Source organism: Aquarana catesbeiana, linkage group LG02 (assembly GCF_042186555.1).
Source record: "Aquarana catesbeiana isolate 2022-GZ linkage group LG02, ASM4218655v1, whole genome shotgun sequence".
In the NCBI taxonomy this organism is placed as follows: domain Eukaryota; kingdom Metazoa; phylum Chordata; class Amphibia; order Anura; family Ranidae; genus Aquarana; species Aquarana catesbeiana.
Genome location: NC_133325.1, coordinates 404896412 through 404920073, shown reverse-complemented (window position 1 = coordinate 404920073; position 23662 = coordinate 404896412). Strand labels below are relative to the sequence as shown.

At 41.8% G+C, this 23662-nt stretch overlaps 1 protein-coding gene across 1 annotated transcript in view; it reads right to left on the bottom strand.

Annotated features, from left to right (window-relative positions):
* The window catches only part of YARS1 (tyrosyl-tRNA synthetase 1), a 62423-nt gene that overhangs the window by 16100 nt on the left and 22661 nt on the right, over nucleotides 1-23662 (bottom strand). Inside the window, exon 7 of the mRNA XM_073615345.1 lies at nucleotides 5353-5445. Within this exon, the coding sequence (XP_073471446.1) occupies nucleotides 5353-5445 (93 nt within the window). The remainder of the gene's footprint in view (nucleotides 1-5352; nucleotides 5446-23662) is intronic.

Here is a 23662-nt window from a genome sequence, read left to right as displayed (position 1 = left end):
GATACACATTGGATTGATTGAACACAGCAGAGCTTATTGGAAGGCTCGCGGCCCCAGCTGTTAAGGTCCTTTTAGTGAGACTGGAGAAGGACTCACTGTTTGAACACTGGGTGTTTGGTGGCTTGGTAAGCCTTTATATTATTGAGATATTTCACCATCTTACTCACTATTTTTGGGGATTTTTTTTAAATTGCTTGAATATTGTTATACTTACAGTGGGGACGGAAAGTATTCAGACCCCCTTAAATTTTTCACTCTTTGTTATATTGCAGCCATTTGCTAAAATCATTTAAGTTCATTTTTTTTCCTCATTAATGTACACACAGCACCCCATATTGACAGAAAAATACAGAATTGTTGACATTTTTGCAGATTTATTAAAAAAGAAAAACTGAAATATCACATGGTCCTAAGTATTCAGACCCTTTGCTGTGACACTCATATATTTAACTCAGGTGCTGTCCATTTCTTCTAATCAACCTTGAGATGATTCTACACCTTCATTTGAGTCCAGCTGTGTTTGATTATACTGATTGGACTTGATTAGGAAAGCCACACACCTGTCTATATAAGACCTTACAGCTCACAGTGCATGTCAGAGCAAATGAGAATCATGAGGTCAAAGAGTGAAAAATTTAAGGGGGTCTGAATACTTTCCGTCCCTACTGTACATCATATATAGGTTATTGGTTGGTGTACACTGTTACTTTGTATACTTAGAACTTTTGTGGTCCACATAGGAGGGGTATTATAACTTATAAATGTTCACATATTTGTGATTTTATTTTTCGGATTTGCACAAAATTAGCACTTTGATGATTGCATTGCAATTCCAGCACTTTGTTAGTGCTCATTTGCACATCTTGTCATCCATATATAGTATTGTGTTTTGCACTTCATTTGCATCTATATAGTAGGCCAATACTATTTATTGATATTTCTCTCACATATAATTTTGATCTTTTTGTACTGTATTTATTGCGGTTTTTGTACACTGTTTTCCCTCATTTTGATTATTTGCACAATAAGACATAATTATTTATAAAATTAAGATGAAAAATCTTCTTTAGTGCAGCAGCCCAGCCCCCCCCCACCCCCCCCCCCCCACACACACACACACACACACACCCCCTCCTACTTACCTGAGCCCCGTAATTCCTGCAACAGAAACGAGCACACTAGCTCCGGCCGGAATCTCGTGTCCAGATTGGATAGATTGATAGCAGCGCAACCATTGGCTCCCGCTGCTGTCAATCAAATCCAATGACGCAAGCGCTGGGGGGACGGAGCAGAGTCCTGCTGTCTTTGTAAACAGCATGACACGGGAGCGTGCCCGCACAGGTGTCCCGTAGGTGAGCACTTCTCCGACAGGACACTTGAGAAGAGGAGGAGCCAGGAGCGCCGAGGAGGGAACCCAGAAAAGGAGGATCCGGGCCACTCTGTACAAAACCAACTGTACAGCGGAGGTAAGTATGACATCTTTGTTTAAAAAAAAAACAAAACACAAGGAACCTTTACAACCCCTTTAATTTCTGACCACATGTTTCTATACCCCCATGTACTAACTTGCCTTAGCTCAGTGGGTGACCTGGTTCAGGAGTGGTGATCTTGTCCTCTTCTCAGCTGGCTGGGCAATATGGTACTGCACATTTCACTATAAGGTCTAATGGAAATTTTCTATTGGGGTCTTTGGAGAACAGGCAACAATATGCCTGACCTGTAAGAGTCCAAGAAAACTGAGGGCGGCTTGGTTCAACATAGGCTGCGACTCCACTGATCTAAGGCAAAGTATGAGGGAGTATAGCTAGCAAACAGATGGGGAGAGGTCAGTGGGATTATGTTACCTAAAATGTATAGTAATCCTTTAACATTTTTTTTTTTCATCCATAGTAGTGTTCTTATGTTTTTCTGTACTTAGTTTTGATATCTTACTAACAATTTAACAAATTATATAGATTTACAGTGGGTAAAATAAGTATTAAACACTTTACAATTTTTTCTAGCTAAATACCGTATTTATTGGCATATAACACGCACTTTTTTCCCCTGAAAATCAGGGGAAAATCGTGGGTGCGTGTTATAGGCCGATCCCCGCCAATTTTGTGTGATCGGAGCGATCGCGGCGATTGCCGCTGACATACACAGCCGTGTGTAAATTCAAATATGGCGCCAAGACTGCAGGGACTCGGCGGAGCCGAGATACACATACCCAAGAGTCCTCGGCTTTTCTCGGCGCCGCTTACAGTCCCGCCCAGTCCCGCCATTGGACCTGTGTGATGTCCATCATAGGGCGGGACTGTAAGCGGCGCCGAGATAAGCCGAGGACTCTCGGGTATGTGTATCTCGGCTCTGCCGAGTCCCTGCAGTCTTGGCGCCATATTTGAATTTACACACGGCTGTGTATGTCGGCAGGGATCGCGGCGATCTCACGCGGCGATGCACTGGGGCAAAGCTGCACTGACATGGCTGCACTGGCATGGCTGCCATGACATGGCTGCACTGGGGCAAAGCTGCACTGGCAAGGCTGCAATGGACACTGGGGCAAGGCTGCACTGACAATTCTGCACTGGGGCAAAGCTGCACCAACAAGGCTGCACTGACAATTCTGCACTGGGGCAAAGCTGCACTGACAAGGCTGCAATAGACACTGGAGCAAGGCTGCACTGACACTGACAAGGCTGCAGATGGACACCCATAACGCTGCATTGATGGGCATTTTAATGTAAGTTTTTCTTCCTAAGGCTCGATTCACACCTATGCATGTTGCTTTTGAGCGTTTTTGGAGGTTTTTTTTTCATGCTTGGCACGTTTTTGAGCCGCGTTTTTGCCGCGATTTGCGTTTTTTTTTTTTTCATTTTTTTTTTACAGTCTTAAAAAAAAATTACAAAAAAAAAACAAAACGGCAAAAACGCACCAAAAACGCTGCAAAAACGGTGCACTTGCGTTTTTGATGCTTGTCCATTGAAAACCATTACATGCAAAACGCTGCTTTTTGCATGAAAAAAAGTCCCCGACCCTTTCCAAAAACGCAGAGATACAAAAAAGCATTGATGTGAACATGTTCCATAGGAACCCATGTTAAAAAATTCCCGTGCATTTCTGCAAAATGCAAAATGCATCAAAAAACGCGCTAGTGTGAATGGGGCCTTAAACTTTACTCCTAAAAGTTTTTTTCCTTAAAATTACCTCCTAAACTTGGGGTGCGTGTTATACGCCGATAAATACGGTATATATTTCTAAAGGCGCTATTGACATGAAATTTTCACCATATCTACAACAACGTATGCAATCTATACATGAGTGAATGAATGAATGAATGACATGTATAGCGCTACCTATGCGAACTGAATCGCCTCAGGGTGCTTTTTGCCGCCGTGTCCCTCTGCAGTATAGCGCGGTCCTTTGCCCCATGGGGTCCCGACACGCGTACCACCTTATACATACAAAGAAACTTAAACAAATAAGTTGAGAAATTAAAGGAGAAGTCCAGCCTGAGCTTTTTAGGCTGGACTTCACCTATGGGTCACAGGAGTGCAAATCGTTTTGCACTCCTGTGACCCGTTTTCAGCAGAGAGCGGACTTCTGAGGTCACTGCAATCAGTCAATGCAGTGAATCATTCCCGGCTTCCGAAGTCTGGATCCGCCAGGTGCCTGGACTGATGGCAGTCTCAATGAGCCGCTGAGACGGCCGCTCCCTGCCCCTCCACAGCTCAGCGCTCCAATGAGCGTGGAGGAGCAGAGCAGGAGCCATGCTGACTGACAGTGTCAGTATCGCTCTGCTTGGGGAGGAGTGAGAACCGAGCCATTGGCTGTGTTTGGTGGCTCGGTTCTCAGTGCAGAGACGACGGGGGACAGCTGCAGGATCGCTCTGATGCTGCATCCACCTAGGTAAGTATAAATATTCAAAAAAAGCCAAACCCATACTTCTCTTTCAAGTTTTGTGTAATAAAATGGAATGACACAGGGAAAAAAAAGTATTGAATACGCTAACTGAAATGTATTTAATACTTCGTACAAAATCCTTTGTTGGTAATGCCAGCTTCAAGACGCCTCCTGTATGGAGAAACTAGTCGCATGCATTGCTCAGGTGTGATTTTGCCCATTCTTCCACATAGTCCGTGGGCCTCTTCTATGATCTTTATTTTTTTCCACAGATTTTCTATTGGATTCAAGTCAGGCAATTGGCTTGGCCATTCTAGCAGCTTTATTTTCTTTCTTTGAAATTGAGAGTTTCCTTGGCTGTGTGTTTGGGATCATTGTCTTGCTGAAATGTCTGCCCTAGTTTCATCTTCATCAGCCTGGTAGATGGCAGCAGATTTTTAACAAGAATGACTTGGTACAATGACTCTTTCATTCATCCTTCCTTCAATATGAAGTTTGCCAGTACCGTATGGTGAAAAGCAGCCCCGCACCATGATGTTCCCACCTCCAAACTTCACTGTTGGTGTATGGTGTTTTGGGGTGATGTGCAGTGCCATTTGACCTCCAAACATGGTGTGTATTAGGACATCCAAAGAATTCAATTTTGGTCTCATCTGACCAGACTATATTCTCCCAGTATTTCACAGGCGTGTCTAAATGTTCTGCAGCAAAACTTTAAATGAGATTCAACATGGTTTTTCTTAAGCAATAGAGCCTTGTGTGGTGAGTGCGCATACAGGCCATGGCGTTTGAGTGCATTACTTATTGTTTTTCTTTGAAACAATTATACCTGCTAGTTCAAGGTCTTTCTGAAGCTCTCCACAAGTGGTCCTTGAGCTTTTGGCCAACTTTTCTGATAATTGCTCACTGGAACATTCAGAAATGTTGGAATCCTTCTGTAATCAATGCCACTGTTTTGCAACAAGAAGGCTGTGAAGCGCTTTGCTTTTACCCATCATGAGATGTTTCTTGTGTGACACCTTGGTAATAAGACACCTTTTTATAAGCCATCAGTTGAGACTGAACTAGCGGATATTAACTTGCACTGACAAGGGGCAGGATTGCTTTCTGATTACTGATAGATTTCAGCTGGTGTCTTGGCTTTCCATGCCTTTTTGCACCGCCCTGTCTTCATGTGTTCAATACTTTTCCCTGTGACACTCAATTTTTTTTTTTTTTTACACATAACAATTTATGAATGTATTTGTTTTGGTTTCTTTGTATGTATGGATTGCATGGGTTTCGCCACACTGACATGTGGTGAAAAATTTATTTTCAATAGTACCTTTACAAACATATTTACCTAGAAAATTGGTGACATGTTCAATACTGATTTTACCCGCTGTATCTGACAATTACCATGTCCACTGCCAGCACGATCATGAAAATGTATATACTTTTTAATTTCTCTGCATCCCATATTCACATTACCTCCTCAGAAGAACTCATCTTGCTTCCTGTGAGTCCTGGAACCATAGGGTTCATAAGATGAATACGCTTAGTGTAACCAAGAGCAGGCAGGTACTGCATAGAAAAAAAAAAAAAGGAAAGTATAGCAATCAGATCAGCAAAACCACTTTTGCACCTGACAAGTCCTCTGAAATATTCTGGACTCATTTAGTTCATCTATCACATTTGAATAGTAAAATTTATGTATATGAAAAACTTTTGTTTAGTTTTATATAAAGTAGGTAAGGGCTGAAATCCCTGCCGGTATATTTTATGCTGTGTCTAGTTAGGGAGATTGCGTTTCACTTACCATATGGGAAACAAAGGATAGCTCTACAAAAAGTAACAAATTCCCCTTTTTGACAGAGATCACAAAAACAAGAGTGCCTATTCAAAGATTTCCCCTCTACTCCGCATCTGGGGACAACTGAAAATTTTGCATTCTCTCTCAGTTTAATTCCCAGCGATAATGGTCAAAAGGACAAAGAGCGAGAGAGTACATCTTACCAGCATTTACACAGACAGCAATAAAAACCAGATGGAATATTAAACCCTTCCTGTCTAATCAAAACTAAAAAAAAAAAAAAAAAAAATAGCCTGTCCTGAAACCATCTTCATTCAGTGTGTGTGAAACACTGGGGAGAAGGCATCTGATTGCCCCTTAGCAACATATATCACTCCAAAATGTTTTCCTGTATTCTGATTTCAATTATGCTAGTAAGGTATAATACAGTTAACAGTAGAATAAAATCCATAATATATGCTGCTAACACATTCCAACAAGCTGGATAAATACAGACATTTAGGACCTGTATTGATCCGGCTTTGGCCTTGTGTCCATGACACCAAAACTGAAACCCTTCAGAATTCACTGATAGGTACATATGACCTGCCATGGACCTCCTGAGGTGCATTTGACCTGCTTAAGTGTGTTTTGTATCCACTTGGAATTGTAGGGGGATATAAACTCAGTTTGAAGTGAACAAAAACCACAACACAGGCCCTTATTGTGTTGAAGAGAACAAAAAGAACAAGGAAATACCAAAGAGATCAGAGGAGGAATATAGGATTTTTTATAACAGCTTACCTGTTAAAATCTACCTGAAATCCTTTTCTTGGAGTACATCACAGGACACAGCGCCATAGTAGTTACTATGTGGGTTATAAGCCACCTTCAGGTGATGGACACTGGCACACCCCAAGACAGGAAGTCCAATCCCTATATAACCCCTCCCACTACTGGGAGTACTTCAGTTTTTGTAGCAAAGCAATATACATGTATTAGAAGAGGGGAGGGACCTCTGTGTCCCATGATGTACTCCAAGAAAAGGATTTTACAAGTAAGCTGTTATAAAAATCCTATTTTCTTTATCGTACATCACGGGACACTGAGCCATAGTAGTTTCTATGTGGGATGTCCCAAAGCAATGCCAACCGAGGGGAGGGAGACACAACAAAAGTAAGGCACCATGAGACTAGAGGACTTATACTGCTGCCTGCAGTACACTACGCCCAAAGACAATATCCTCATGCCTTTTTACATCCACCTGATAGAATCTGGTAAATGTATGGACTGAAGACCAAGTTGCAGATTTGAGCCATGGAAGCTTGGCGATGCACTGCCCATGAAGCACTAACAGCCCTTATGGAGTGCGCTTTGATTTGAGAAGGTGGAATCTTCCTCTTCAAACCATAAGCTTGAACAATTACTTGCCGAATCCATTTAGAAATAGTAGATTTCGATGCTGCCTGTCCTCTTTTAGGACCTTTAGGCAACACAAACAAAACATCAGTTTTCCGAATTTGAGCTGTCGCCTTTAAGTAGACTTTGACTGCTCTCACCGCATCCAGACAATGTAGTGACTTTTCTTCTGTAGAACAGGGTTCTGGAAAAAAATGACACTGCCTTCGGTAGAAAGTTAGGATGAGGACGCAATACCACCTTATCTTTGTGAGTAATTAAATATGGCTCTTTACAAGAAAAAGCAGCCAACTCCAATACCCTTGCAGAAGATATGGTTACCAGAAAAATTAGTTTCCTTGTGAAAAGGACCAAGGGAATATGCAGTATCGGCTCAAAACGCTGTTTCTGCAATGCCGACAGGACTAAATTCAAGTCCCAAGGGTTCAGGGTTGACCTAACCGGAGGATTAAGCCGCGTTACCCCCTGAATAAAGCTACAAACCAAAGAATGCAAAGCAAGTGGTCGTTGAAATAAAACTGATAAGGCCGAGACCTGGCCTTTGATAGTACTTAAGACCAGCTACATTTCTAACCCCATCTGCAGAAAGTCAAGGATTCTACCTATGACATACCCCTGGATTCACACCAGGAGACATATGCCTTCCAGACTCTATAATATAGGATTCTTGAGGCCGGCTTCCTTGCATTAATCAAGGTAGATACCACTAAACCTGATAGCCCACGCTTCTTCAGAATGTAGTTCTCAATAGCCAAACCATTAAATTTAGCGTTTGTAAGGTAGGATGGAATACCAGACCTTGCGAGAGAAGGTCTGGACGAAGTGGTAGGGTCCACGGATCCCCTACCGCCATTCTTATGATCTCTGCATGCCAGGATCTTCTGGGCCACAAGAATCACCAACTTCCCTTTCTGCTTGACCCAGCGAAGAAGTCGTGGAAGCAGCAGAATAGGAGGGAATGCATAAATCAGTGAGAAATGATTCCACGGGAACACCAAGGCATCTGTTCCGCATGCTAGTGGATCCCTTGTTCTTGATACAAAGTTATCAATCTTTTTGTTGAACCTAGATGCAAAACAGATCTACGTCTGGGATCCCCCATTTTTGGCATACTGTCAGGAAGATATCGGGGTGAAGGGACCATTTTCCCGGGAACAACTGCTGGCGACTCAAGTAGTCCACCTGCCAATTTTCTATCCCTGGAGTGAAGACTGCCGATAGGCAAGGTACATTGTTTTCTGCCCAAGTTAGGATATGATTCACCTCTCTATGGGCTGCACAACTTCTCGTGCCCCCTTGGTGATTGATATAGGCCACTGCTGTGGCATTGTCGGATTGGATCCTAACAGGACAATTTTGTAACCTCAGGGCCAAGCGTGCTGCCCGAATCTCTAGAATGTTGATGGGTAAGGTCATTTCTGATCTGGAACATTTCCCTTGGACAGTCGCCTCTTCCAGGACTGCTCCCCAACCTGAAAGGCTGGCATCTGTTGTTACCAACTTCCAGGCAACTGGTAGGAAGGATTTTCCCTTCTGCAGATTCTTGGTTATCAACCACCAACTGAGGCTCTGGCACACCCTTGGAGATAGACACATTGGGAAATCTAGAGCTTGGACCTTCTTGTTCCAAGCCGATAGAATACTGTTTTGCAGCAGCCTCGAATGAAACTGAGCATAAGGAATGGCCTCAAATGAAACCACCATCTTCCCCAACACTCTCATGCAAAGTCGAATAGAAGGATTCTTCCTTGCCTTGACCTCCTGAATCAGTTCCTTTATGGCACTGATCTTCACCCAGGGCAAGAATACCCTTTTGTGGACTGAATCTATGATCAGACCCAAGTATTCTAATCTCCCTGATGGTTTGAAGGAGGATTTCTCTAGGTTGAGAATCCAACCCAGGTATTCCAGGTAGTTGACTGTGGTGACCATACTTTGCTCTAAGCGGGTCTATCAAGATGAATGGTCTATCATGAGCAGATCGTCTAGGTAAGCTATGATCGTTCTAACTTGGGCCCTTAATCTGGATAAAGGAGGAGCCAGGACCTTTGTAAACACTCAAGGTGCAGTAGCTAGACCGAAAGGCAGAGCTACAAACTGAAAATTAAGATTTTCTACCTCGAAACGTAGATATTTCTGGTGAGCGGGAAAATAGGCACATGGAGGTATGTATCCTTGATGTCGATTGACACCAGAAGTTCTCCACCTTGTAAGATGGAGACTACTGATCGGATTGACTCCATGCGAAAAGAGCAGATATTCAGAAACCTGTTTAGATCTTTGAGATCTATAATGGGTCTGACATCTCCATTTGGCTTTGGTACTGTGAAAAGGTTTGAATAAAACCCCAATCCCTGCTCTTCCATGGGGACCACTGAGATCACTTTTTGAGACAAAAGATGGTCTAATGCTTGAAAGAGAGACTTATTTTTCTCTGTATCCCTGGGAACATTTGATCTGAGAAAACGGGAACTTTCGGAACTCTAGTTTGTACCCTAGAGTTATTGAGGAAGCCACCCATCTGTCTCGACACTCTCCCTGCCAGACCTTTGAGAGCTGCAGACGTCTTCCCCCCACTCGAGCGAGAGGGGGCGCCCCTTCATAAGGAGGCTTTAGTATTTTGTCTTGTAGGTTTCTTCACCCCAGGACTTCTTTTGTCCCTGGGGTTAAACCTGAGGTTTACCTCTTGAAATTGACGGTGGAGGCCGTCATGACTGCCTGGAGGCAGATGACCCTGGCACTGGAGAAGGAGCTTGTTTAAATGAAATACGTTGTAAGTGTATAATATACTGCGCCAGCCTAAAACAGGTGAGCAGCCGACACAACAAGACTAATTGTGATACAAGTGAGAGTATAAAGTGTGGCGCTGAAGATACGAGTGAAGGGAAGAAAGTAAATAGGGAGGGGAGTATCTGGAAAAACTAATCCCTCTCTTGTGGAAGCATATGCAAAAAGAGTGTCATCCCAAATACAACCAAAATGATAATAAAAAAAAATAATAATATCATGCGATTTGAAATTGCTCGCGACCAAAGCTGTAAAGTGTCGCAAATACTAGTAATATATATCAAACTGGTGCAACACATTAAAAGTGCAAACCACAAAATGAATATAATGATTCATAAAAATAAACAAGCAATATAACATAAGACATAAAAAATTCGGTGATGGATTTTATATCACATAGCAATATAAAAGTCCCAAAAGTGGTGATGGTAAAGGAATGTAGTAAAGAGGCAGCTTCAACACAAATCAAAGAGTCTCTGAAGCGAGTGTGTTCAGTGGTATATATACACCCGGGAGTGCCTTTCACCATCAAAGGGACAAAAAGAGAAAGATGTGCCCTTACCAGGAGCGGTGGACCCAGCTCACCATACGGTGGTGGGTCAGTAAAGGCGTAGAATGTGGGGCCTGAGGCCAAACTCTCGAACTGGACTCCACGATGATTCCTCCGGTGGGCAGATGAACCTCACGGACACCAAATGGGGAGATGGATGGAAGATGGCGATGCCCGCCCAACGGAAACCAGCTTACTCCAGTTCAAATAGCAGATGTTAAAAAGCATATAGGAGAAAAAAAAAAAAAAGTCTCTCACCAGGAACTTCCTGTCTGTACTTAACCGTTTACTCCTTTTCTTAACTGGTAAAAGGGTACTTTTTCCAGTAGAATTTTTTTTGGATGTATTTATCCAAATCATCCCTGAACAGCCGTTCATCGTGAAAAGGAAAACTAGCCAGGTGCTTTTTGTATCGCACTTCGGCTGACCAATTTTTCAACCATAAGATTCTACGTATATGCACCAGCCCAAGCGTGAGGCCTGGAGAATAAAATCCCACATAGCGTCTATTGCAAAACATAAGGCCCCTGGTAGCTCGGCTAAATACTGGGCCTGCTGATCAGGAATAACCTTGAGCACCTGTTTAAACTGGTCTCTCAAGGATTGATATACACCAATTGCTGCCAGCACACTGAACCTGCCAGAGAAAAACTGCTTTTTAATAGGAATTCCAACTTCTTATCCGTTGGATCCCTAAGCATTTGAGCATGGTCTACCGGACAAGTCAAACTTTTATTCACAGAGGATATAGCAGTATCAATTGCTGGTATCCCCCACTTCTTCGTGAATTTTTCCTCCCTAGGATAAAGTATTGAAAACTTTTTAGTCGGGAAAAAAAATGCTTATCTGGGTGATCCCACTCAGAATACATAAGCTTTTCCAGCAATGGATGGACAGGAAAGGCATGCACAGCTTGAGGAGGCTTTAGTGAACCCAAATAAGAAGTGGGCTTATCAACCGACATTTCAGTAAGAGACTGCACCATCAATCTTTCAGATTGTGCAGCTGATCTTTCCGCATTTGACCCCTCAGAAGTGGAGTCATCAGCCTCTTCACAGTCCCCTGAGAGAAATTAGTCTTCTCCCTCCGTTTGAGGGTCCTGGGTAATGGAAGGGGACCTGACGCGTTTTGTCTCACACTGGGATACGATTAAAGCCGCTAATCTTTCTTCCAAACCTATCATGGCTGAGGAAAAAAAACATCTTCAGTAATATAGACAGGAGCTGCAGTGTTGGAAACAGTTGCAACACTCTGACCAGCCACTTCAGATCTCTCAGGGGAAGATGCCATTGTAGAGATGAGTTCAGGCTTTTTTGAGCTTGAGGGAATTCCTTTTTTGGGGTGATTCTACCTCCCCTTCTGACCAAATGCAGAGGTACTACCAGAAGAAATTGCACCCACTGCTTGAGCAAATAGTCCAGCAACTGCCACTGCTATTAGTGCTCAGCCTGGTGCTTTAGTAAATGTGTCAAGGGAATGCCACTTACCTCCGACAGCTGCAGTCAGCAAAAATGGAGCTTTTTAAATGTACTCCCGCGCTAGACATTGCTGCACGCCAACGCAGCGCTAAGCCACGCCCCCTCTGTATTCCCACCGTGCCCCCTCCTCTTTTTTAAAAAGAGCGTTTTCCCGCGTGAGCGCGGGCCTCCAATCCGACGGGATCAGCGTGTGTGTGGAGTGGGACGACGAGGAGGAGAGCCGACAGAACCGCTGTGCAGAGGTGGTGAAGAACGGAGCAGCATCCACCGATCGTTTTGGCTTCCCCCTCTATCCAGGGAGAGCTTTTGTCCAGATGGGGATTGTTTTTGGAAAAAAATCCCCCCACATCTTACTGGAAGCTTAGGACTGCTAGCCAGAGGGAAGTCTGCAGCTTCTGCTGATAGAGAGTGATCTGAGGAAAGCATGACAAGGTATGCGCTCTATACAGCCCCTAGTGGTGACTTTTAGGCATGACAACATTTACTTTTAAAGGAGACAATTTTATAAGAAAATGAAATTCCTTAGAAATCTCCACTTACTTTCCCGCCGCAGGGATTTTGTGGTAAAACCTACAGATCCAATTTTCACCCCTTACGGTGAGCTCCGTTAAAAAACCTTCAGGAACCGGGGCCCCTTTTTAGCAGGGGATCCACACTCCTGGACCCGTAAAGCACCCTGCCAGGAAAACTTTATGGCTGAAAAAAACCAAAGCACTGGATCCCGGGGTCCAGCTCTCTAAAAAAGAGAAGAGTTACGGGCTAAACCTCATTTCTTCTGCCACGAGGCCCGGGTACCATTCAATTCGGCCTAAAAAGACACTTTGAATGGATCCGGTTGCATATCCTGCCAAACAAGGAATATTCCAGTGGAGCTCAGCATAGCACATCTTTACTCGTGACCAACACCTAAGACACTGGTGAAAAAACTGAGCTACTCCCAGTAGTAGGAGGGGTTATATAGGGAGTGGACTTCCTGTCTTAGGGTGTGCCAGTGTCCATCACCTGAAGGTGGCCTATAACCCACCTAGCAACTACTATGGCTCTGTGTCCCATGATGTACGATAAAGAAAGTATTTTATAGGGCATTCATAGGCTTTCTGCAGAACTTCAGATATGTATGGAAAAGTAATCAGTTAGTTGTGGACACTGGATGAAGTATGTGTAGACTGTTGGGACTTTACCTAATATGCGTTTAGGTATTTTTCAACGTATCAAAGTTTTATAGCACAAGAGTTTATTATTTGAATGATTGATTACTATTGGGCAGCGCTATGTCAAAGTTTTTTCTTTACCGATTGCATGGAATGTGGGAACACATTTAGTGATAGCAGCAGTCTCACGTTGTATATAGGAAAAAGTGGCAGCGCACAACATCTTTATTATTTATTTTTTGATATAAAACAACATTGTTATTCAATAGAATTTATCCAATCCAGATAAACCTAAAAAAACTTACTTTGAAAGCAGCTGTATATATTCACACAGTACAAGTGAGGCTATTTTTTCATGATAAAAATTGGATTTCCTGAAGTGGTCATATCAATTTTTACCTGGGTAAATGACTTAGGATTTGAGAGCAATATTAAAGTCTGGGACTTTGTACAACTGACAACTTATTCTAGTTCACAAGGGAAATGTATATTATTTCAACAGATGGTACTTTGGACCTGTGTAGTACTGTACAAACTATTTTGATCTCTAAATGTCCGATGTTATCAATTATAGTCATACTTTACTGATTTGTGTGTAAAAACTACATTAAAATGTTTTTTTTTTTTTGTAAACTAACAACTACATGACAACTAGATCAGTACATTCATCGGAACTTATAATCGGATCCTCGCTTTTCCTATTAAAATTGAGTTGGTCTTTGGCACTTTAACCCAAACACTGCTACTGACATAAGGCTTATGTCAGTGGCAGATGTGGCATCTATGTATGCTTCCAGTGACTACAGCCATCAGGAGTATGTATGTGTGTTTGTATATATATATATATATATATATATATATATATATATATATATATATATATATATATATATATATATATATATATATAATATATATCATTTTATTTTATTACAAGCTGATTGTTGGCTTTCTCCTGGAAGCCATTCGGAGCGATCTCTTCCACAGGCATCCGGATTGAACCCCCTACCCCTACACTACCGCTATGTATCCTGGGCTTTGCCCAGAGGTGCCTGAAACCAGAAAGGCCTGTTCGCTGTTGCTGGTAAATTGACCGGGAGGTGGCATGTATTATGTCATTTCCTGGTTCAGAGCCATAATTCCCTGGCAGCACTGACCTGTCACTGTAAACATTCTACCACTTAGGGGGCCCTTAATCCTATGTGTGAGAGCAATAAAGTTATGTGAAAAAAAGAAGCTGTAAAAGTTGAAATTGGCAAACCCCTTCTGGCCATATGTAAAACACATGCATTGGGGCCAGCTAAGTATGAAAACTATGGCTGTGCTACACATTATACATCCCCGAGGATGCTGGAGTGAGAGCAATAATTCTAGGGTCATTATTTGCAGTTAACTTTAAACTAATGACCTGTAAGGGCTTTTAATGCATCGCCTATGTATAATTTTGGGTACCGAAGTTTGTTGATCTGTTCAATGTATACACACACATACAGTTTGAATATAGAGTACACCCCCCACGTTTTTGTACATATTTTATTATCACTTTTCATGTGACAACACTGAAGAAATGACACTTTTCTACAATGTAAAGTAGTGCGTGTACAGCTTGTATAACGGTGTAAATTTGCTGTCCCCTCAAAATAACTCAACACACAGCCATTAATATATAAACCGCTGGCAACAAGAGTGAGTACACTCCTAAGTAAAAATGTCCAAATTGGGCCCAATTAGCCATTTTCCCTTCCCGGTGTCATGTGACTAGTTTGTGTTACAAGGTCTCAGGTGTGAATGGGGAGCAGGTGTGTTAAATTTGGTGTTATCGCTCTCACTTTCTCATACTGGAAGTTCAACATGGCACCTCATGGCAAAGAACCCTCTGAAAGATCTGAAAAAAAGAATTGTTACTCTACATAAAGATGGCCTAGGTCAGTGATGGCGAACCTTGGCACCCCAGATGTTTTGGAACTACATTTCCCATGATGCTCATCCACTCTGCAGTGTACTTGAGCATCATGGGAAATGTAGTTCTAAACCATCTGGGGTGCCAAGATTCGCCATCACTGACCTAGGCTATAAGAAGATTGCCAAGACCCTAAAACTGAGCTGCAGCACTGTGCCCAAGACCATACAGCGATTTAACAGGACAGGTTCCACTCAGAACAGGCCTCGTCATGTTCGACTAAAGAAGTTGAGTGCATGTGCTCAGCGTCATATCAAGGAGGTTTTCTTTGGGAAAAAGATGTATGAGTGCTGCCAGCATTGCTGCAGAGGTTGAAGGGGTGGGGAGTCAGCCTGTCAGTGCTCAGAACATACACCGCACCCTGCAAATCCAGAAGGTTCAGATGGTGTCAATCGTCTGTGGCGTCAACCAGATGAGGAGTACAAAGACAAGTGTGTCTTGCCTACAGTCAAGCATGGTGGTGGGAGTGTCATGGCCTGGGGCTGCATGAGTGCTGCTGGCACTGGGGAGCTACAGTTCATTCAGGAAACCATAAAAGCCAACATGTACTGTGACATACTGAAGCAGAGCATGATCCCCCTCCCTTCGGAGAGTGGGCCGCAGGGCAGTATTCCAACATAACGACCCCACACACACACCTCCAAGACAACCACTGCCTTGCTTAAGAAGCTGAGGGTTAAGGTGATGGACTGGCCAAGCATGTCTCCAGACCTAACCCCTACTGAGCATCTGTGGGGCATCCTCAAATGGAAGGTGGAGGAGGGCAAGGTCTCCAACATCCACCAGCAGTGCTGTCGTCATGGAGGAGTGAAAGAGGACTCTAGTGGCAACCTGTGACACTCTGGTTAACTCCATGCCCAAGAGGGTTAAAGCAGCGCCGGAAAATAATGGTGGCCACACAAAGTATTGACACTTTGGGCCCAATTTGAACGTTTTACTTAAGGGTGAACTCACTTTTGTTGCCAGCGGTTTAGACATTAAAGTGGATTGTAAACCCTCAAGGTTTTTCACCTTAATGCATTCTATGCATTAAGGTGAAAAACCTCCTGTGATGCAGCTGCCCCCCAGAGCCCCCCTTTTACTTACCTGAACCCAGTCTGTCCAGCGACGGGGAAGAGCATACCAGCTCCAGCCGGTGTCTCGGGTCCTGATTGGATAGACTGATAGCAGTGCAGCCATTGACGCGAGAGCCGGAGCCGAGTCCTGCTGTCTGTGACATTAGAAGCAGCAGGAGGACACGGGAGCATGCCCGCACGAGTGCCCCGAGGGAGAGCAGCTCTCCAACGGGGCAATCTGGAAGAGGAGGAGCCAGGAGCGCCGCTGAGGGACCCCAGAAAAGGAGGAGGTAAGTATGACATGTTTTTTTTCTTAAAACAAACCTTTAGATATCCTTTAATGGCTGCATGTTGAGTTATTTTGAGGGGACAGCAAATTTACACAGTTATACAAGCTGTACACTCACTACTTTACATTGTAGCAAAGTGTCATTTCTTCAGTGTTGTCATATGAAAAGATATAATATAATAAAAATATTTACAAAATGTGAGGGGTATACTCACTTATGTGAGATACTATATACATACATAGATAGATATATAATATATAGATATATATATGTATATATGTATATATGTATATATATATATATATATATATATATATATATATATATATATATATATATATATATATATATATATATATATATATATATCTCTATCTATATATATCTCTATCTATCAGAAGGTTTCATTTTAAATGGACCTTTACTCTTTCACTACCAGAACCTTTTTTTGAAGCTTTTTCTCTCATTTTTTTGCACGTTAAAAATAACACCCTCTGTTTTTGGGTTTAGATACGCAACAAAAAAAAAACAAAAAAAAAAACAAAAAAAAAAAAAGAAGAGAGAAGACAGATCTATTGCAAATCATCTATGCAACACATTTTTTTGTGTCCTCAGTACTAAGACACATTATAAAAGATCTTCAATTTCCGAAATGTTACTGCAAAGTCCTGTAGTGCTGTAGGGGGTCGAAGAAGGGAACAAGCTGAGCGAGGGACAGAGGCATTAGATATTCCCAGAAAGACTGAATGCTAAAAAGACTTCAATAGACTCCAGCACTGAAATGGATAGGAGGTAGTAAAGCTATCCGAAAAGGTACTGTATATATTTTTTTTATTAAAGGATAGTGCTAGTGCCAATGGGAGCCCGCAGAAGCGGCGGAGGCTGGCTGCCTGTTAAAACAGCACCTGGGACACCAATGGCAAAATATAGCATTCTGGAAATTAGCCACTATGAAGAGCAGACATAATTTGCAATGTTCATACAGAAATACAAACTACACATTGGAACAAGGTGAAAAAAAATTAACACATATTGAATAATATTTATGTCAACTTGATCTCTCATACATGTTTATCCAAAAAAAAAAAATCCCTTAAAAAGGAAAATGCTACAGAACTGCAACAAAACTTATAAAAGAAAGCACACATGAGGTGAACCAATACGCACACTTTGCAAGTGTACAAGGTTGCACAAACAAAACAGCCAAAGTCTTTCTGAAATACTGGCTCTGTGGCCATAAAATAATTGATGGAACAAAGACCTAGCTTAGATGGTGTGTAAATCACTACTATATTTATCAAGCAAAAGTACATTGGGTTATAAAATACAATTAAAAAAAAATTCTATATTGAATGTGTTTTATATAAATGTATTTATTTATTTTTTTGCGGAGATCTTCCTCCCAAAAACTGCAATATTCTATTTCATAATATCTCAGCAGTAATCCTTTACCCCACAAAAATCTTTCTGGTGAAAAGTGCAATTGAGCCAAGTTCTAGAACTGAAATCCTATGTAATTTAAGGAGATTACTGGGAAGTAAGGACATTAGGGTCATTCAGGCACAGAAATCTACATAACAGTGCACAGATTATAGGGCGGATAATGTATATAGAGTTCCTGGTATTGGAGAGCTGGGAGGAGAAGCATTAATCCTTGAAATATGTAAAGCTTAGGGTGAAGAACTATATTTATATATTGCAATTTTATTAAAGGACATTTTATAACACTGCAAGTGTTTATTTGAAAATACAACTAATAGGTCACATTTACACATATTGTTCTATTATTTAATGGGTGATAAAACAACCCCTAAAAGTTGCCTATGTGTACCTTAGCTGTAAATGGATCAGTGAGTTGATGGGATTAAATTGCTAAATTAACCTTTTGTGGGGGGAACAAAACAATGAACACATTTTTGCAGGGGAAAAAAAAAAAAAAAAAAAGTACTTTTAGCATTGCACCTGCAATCCGTGGATTGTGGGTGTAATATCAGGCCCTGCAGACATGTCCTAAAGCTTTCTGCCTCTACCTCTGTATGTATATAAATAAGTTGCGCTCATATACAACGTGAGTGATCACAAAGAATGATTAAATAAATGAAATAAAATGCAAGTGAAATGCAAATATAAAAGTCTATAAATAAAGACTCTGCATAAAAAGAAATGAAAAAAAAAAATCTTGAATCTTGAATAGATAGAACCCACTCAATACGTGGGGACTCTTACTAGAACTGGTTAACCCCCTAAAGAGCAAGGTCATATACGCCAGCAGACTTAGCCTTCTGCAGGGTCTATAGGTCCTTCTTGTCACTGGAACTCTCCAACAGTGGCTGTAAGTCCTCCTCAATATCCAACTTGAAATGGGAAGTCACATCTAAAAAGGGGTGGGGTGGCGCACTGAATTCTTGTGCAGGAAAGAAGGACCAATACACGCGTGCTTATTGAAAGGTCCACCAGTAAGAGAGTCTGACCTTGTCTTTCCCCAGGAAAAAGCCAGAAGAAATATGAAATGCCAAGACTGTGAAAAGCTTCACTGGTGTACTCCCGGGACCTTGGTTCGTCTTGAAACTGTCAGACTACCTCTTGGCTCAGTTCCCTCTCACATCGTAGCGGTTCTGTGCTTGTGTAGAAGTGAGAGTTACCAGGTGCTGAAATCCTGGATGATCCAATGGTTCCGTAGTCTCTCATAGTCCAGTCCACAAAGTGCTTTGGAACTCTACCTCTGTATGGGCTGTTTGAAAGCTATAGGACTTGTAAATGGACTACGGGTATGCTGATCAGCACATTTCCAGTCTACTGAAAACTACAAGTCTGCCTGCTGCAGTGTGGGAGACATCAGAGGGTGAAGGAACATGTGATGGAACGTTTTACACCCTAAATATAGGTGTAACATCTAGCATGTTCCAAAAAGGTGTAATTCGCCTTTAACTATTTTGCTGTAGTGACCAACAAAGAGAAGCTAAAATTTATATACAATGATTTAATACAACAAAGAAAAACCACAAATTCCAATAAGCAAAATAAAATGTCTTACTAGTGATAGAATCCAGAGACAAGAAATATTAACATTAGCCATGGTATACTCCAAGTAAATGGTGAAATTCACGTATGAAGGCTTTCACTATTCTGTTCATATGATCCAGGAACACTTTTTAGAGAGCACAGCCAGGCCCTGAGCCTTGCTGCATACTACAACCCCTGGCAAAAATGATGGAATCACTAGTCCCTGAGGATGTTCCTTCAGTTGTTTATTGTTGTAGAAAAAAAGCAGATCACAGACATGGCCAAAAACTAAAGGCATTTCAAATGGCAACTTTCTGGCTTTAAGAAACACTAAAAGAAATCAAGAAAAATAATTGTGGTGGCCAGTAACAGTTAGATTTATAGAACAAGCACAGGGAATAAATTATGGAATCACTCAATTCTGAGGAAAAAATTATGGAATCACCCTGTAAATTTTCATTAAAAACACTAACACCTGCATCAGATTAAATCTGCTTGTTAGTATGTAGGTAAAGAGGGTAAATCATCACGCAGTTTTGCACAAGATGTTGGTTGTTCACAGTCGGCTGTGTCTAAAACATGGACCAAATACAAACAACATGGGAAGGTGGTTAAAGGCAAGCATACTGGTAGACCAAGAAAGACATCAAAGCGTCAAGACAGAAAACTTAAAGCAATATGCCTTGAAAACAGAAAATGTACAACAAAACAAATGAGGAACAAATGGGAGGAAACTGGAGTCAACATCTGTGATCGAACTGTAAGAAACCGCCTAAAGGAAAAGGGATTTACATACAGAAAAGCTAAAAGAAAGCCATCTCTAACACCTAAACACAAAAAAAAACAAGGTTACACTGGGCTAAGGAAAGCCAATCGTGGACTGTGGATGACTGGATGAAAGTCATATTCAGTGATGAATCTCGAATCTGCATAGGGCAAGGTGATGATGCTGGAACTTTTGTTTGGTGCCGTTCCAATGAGATTTATGCAGACGACTGTCTGAAGAAAACATGCAAATTTCCACAATCAATTATAATATGGGGCTGCATGTCAGGTAAAGGCACTGGGGAGATGGCTGTCATTAAATCTTCAATAAATGCACAGGTTTACAATGAAATTTTGAACACTTTTCTTATCCCATATATTGAAAGGATGTTTGGGGATGATGAAATCATTTATCAAGATGATAATGCATCTTGCCATAGAGCAAAAACTGTGAAATAATTCCTTGAAGAAAGACACATAAGGTCAATGTCATGGCCTGCAAACAGTCCGGATCTCAATCCAATTGAAAATCTGTGGTGGAAGTTAAAGAAAATGGTCCATGACAAGGCTCCAACCTGCAAAGATGATTTGGCAACAGCAATCAGAGAAGGCTGGAGCCAGATTGATGAAGAGTACTGTTTATCACTCATTAAGTCAATGCCTCAGAGGCTGCAAGCAGTTATAAAAGCCAGAGGTGGTGCAACAAAGTACTAGTGATGTGCTGGAGTGTTATTTTGTTTGTTTGTTTTTCATGATTCCATAATTATTTCCTCAGAATTGAGTGATTCCATAATTTATTCCCAGTGCTTGTTCTATAAATCTAACTGTTACTGGCCACCACAATTCATTTTCTTGATTTCTTTTAGTGTTTCTTAAAGCCAGAAAGTTGCCATTTGAAATGCCTTTAGTTTTTGGCCATGTCTGTGATCTGCTTTTTTTCTACAACAATAAACAACTGAAGGAACATCCTCAGGCACTGGTGATTCCATAATTTTTGCCAGGGGTTGTATATTGTAGTTAAACAAAGTCTGCCTCAAGACACACCCCGGTCCATCACTTGACAACTCTGTAGAAATTAGATATTAATGAGACCTGTGTTTGAATACTGGCACTGTGTATTCACACAATATGCAGGGTCCTTACCTCTTCTCTAGCACTGTACAGACTTCAATGATAAAGCGAGCAGCATTGTAGGGAGCCCACTGAAAGGGGTGCCATCTGACATCACACTTAAGGGTTAGCTTAAAGCTAGAAATGGCCTTTAACATTTTATAAAGACAGCTAACTTCCTCTCTGGGCAGCTGGTTTATACCCAAAACTGACAAAAGGGAATGCTTCAGTGGTGGTTGAGGCTGCAGTCCTGGGATACTATGAAGCTTTGCAATACCTTCTCTACAGAGGTTACCGGGCTCCTTATCCTCTTACTTGCACTATGCGAGCTACAATTCGGGCATGGCAAAAGACAGGGTTCTTGCACCCTCTAACGTCTCAGGTCAGGTCCCTATACTGCCCATTGTGGAATAACCCCACTCTTAGTTGTCAATGGTCGCCTCCCCTCATTCGAAGTCCTGCAAACTAAATATTTCCTGCCCAAATGGTACTTTTTTCATTACTTACAATTACATCATACCCAGTTTGGTTCCCTGGACATTACTCTTCAAGAAACAGACCTGGAGTCACTGCTCCAACACTGATTCCATTTTTAAGGCCCATTCGGTATTGTACCAGGCCTTACATGCTCCTCTTCCTGTAAGCCTGGTTAAATGCAGGGAACGGATTTTCCTGACCTGGATGATGACGATTGAGACAATGTCTGGAATTATCCCTTTCAGTATCTTCTCTCCATAAGAGATAAAAGGATTCAATACAAAATTGTTCACCGTATGCATCTAGTGCTGGATAGGGTGAAGAAATTTGGGCCCAATGGCTCTCTGGGTTGTTGGCACTGTTCCACCCCACGGGCAGATTTAATTTATACTTTTTTTTAATTGTTCCGCAATCGGTGACTTTTGGACAAAAGTTCTCCAATTTCTCTCTACGGTGATGATGATGATGATGATGGTGCCCCGTGAGTTGAGGGTCTGCTTGTTGGAGCCCTTGGCCTCCCCTAAGGTCAGGAGAGTTCTTTTGAGTATGTTGTTATACTATGCTAGAAAACCCTCATTGTTTTGAAATGGAACCCCCCTTTTATCCAGCAATGGAAAGCTCTGGCAATTCAGTACTTCCCCTGTATAAGGCTTCCTACAGTAGTAGAGGTTGTCCCACCAAGTTTTTTTTATGAAAATAGTTTTTATTAGTTTTACAATCAAAAGTATAAAACAGGGTATCAAGTACCCGACAACCATCACACAAAAACACAATTACTGGTACCACCAGTAAGAATACAAAACAATACAAAAACGGCAGGAGAAAACGGACAACGCCAGCAATGTGCCTTGTCCAAACGGTAGATTGCAGCCAACCTGGCTGGGGTATAGTGAATTTTATGCAAAATTTTATACTGAATGAGACGATCCCTAGTTGACACCAGGTGATGAAAGAGGCAATCCCACATAATGTTCCAATCATTCCCTTTGAAAGTTTGGAATAACTGCCATCCACTACTCTACATTTTTCAAGGGGGTTGGTTCTGACCATAAATAATTCTTTATACACCTAAGACAACTTTTTTTTAAGTGACTCTGTCCTCAGTAACCTCCATAGATCTGAAATTTTGGAACTGTATTTTAGCCGTGCCAAGTTGGGACCTATATGCATGCTGCCAGTTGTAAATAGCGGAAAAAGTACCAGTTCAGGAGCTGGTTTACCTTCATCAAGTAAGCAACTGCCCATTCCCTACAATATCTTTAAGCTGCTTAATCCCCTTATCCTCCCACACTATAGGATGCGGGACAGCACCAAAATGAGGCAAGCAGGGGTTATACTAGAGTTGGGTTGAAGAAGAGTACCCAGTTCCCTCAGGCTGCATGATACTCTGTACCTTATCCCAAGCCTTGACTGTAACCTTCATAGAGCCAGTTAGTGCTGGGTACCCCTGGGGTCCCCACAACAAGTAATGAAGGTTCTTATATGAACCCATAAATGCTGCCTCCAAAACTGTAGCTATGTCCTCATCATCTCTCACCAGCCATCTAAGTGCGAACATCATCTGGCCTGCTAAAAACTATTGTATAAGTCTGGCAACACAAGGCCCTTCTTGACCTAGAGGTTCTTGTAAAACTCGTAGACCTATTCTAGGATGGGATGGAGACCATAGGAAGGAACTGAATAAGCCCTCAAATTTCTTAAAATAGGATTGGAGGAACCCAAACTGGGGAATTACGTAGGAAATGTAATATTACAGGTAAGATCTTCATTTTCAGAAGATTAATCCTGCCCAAGAGCGAAAGGGGAAGATGTTTCCATGCCTTCAGACAACTCCAAAATGCAGGTACTAAAGGGTGTAAATTTAAGAACGAATACTCAGATACTGCAGAAATTACAATCCCTAGATACTTAATGCGTGTAACCCAGGGTATAGGGATGTCCGGGATAGCAGCCACTCGTACACC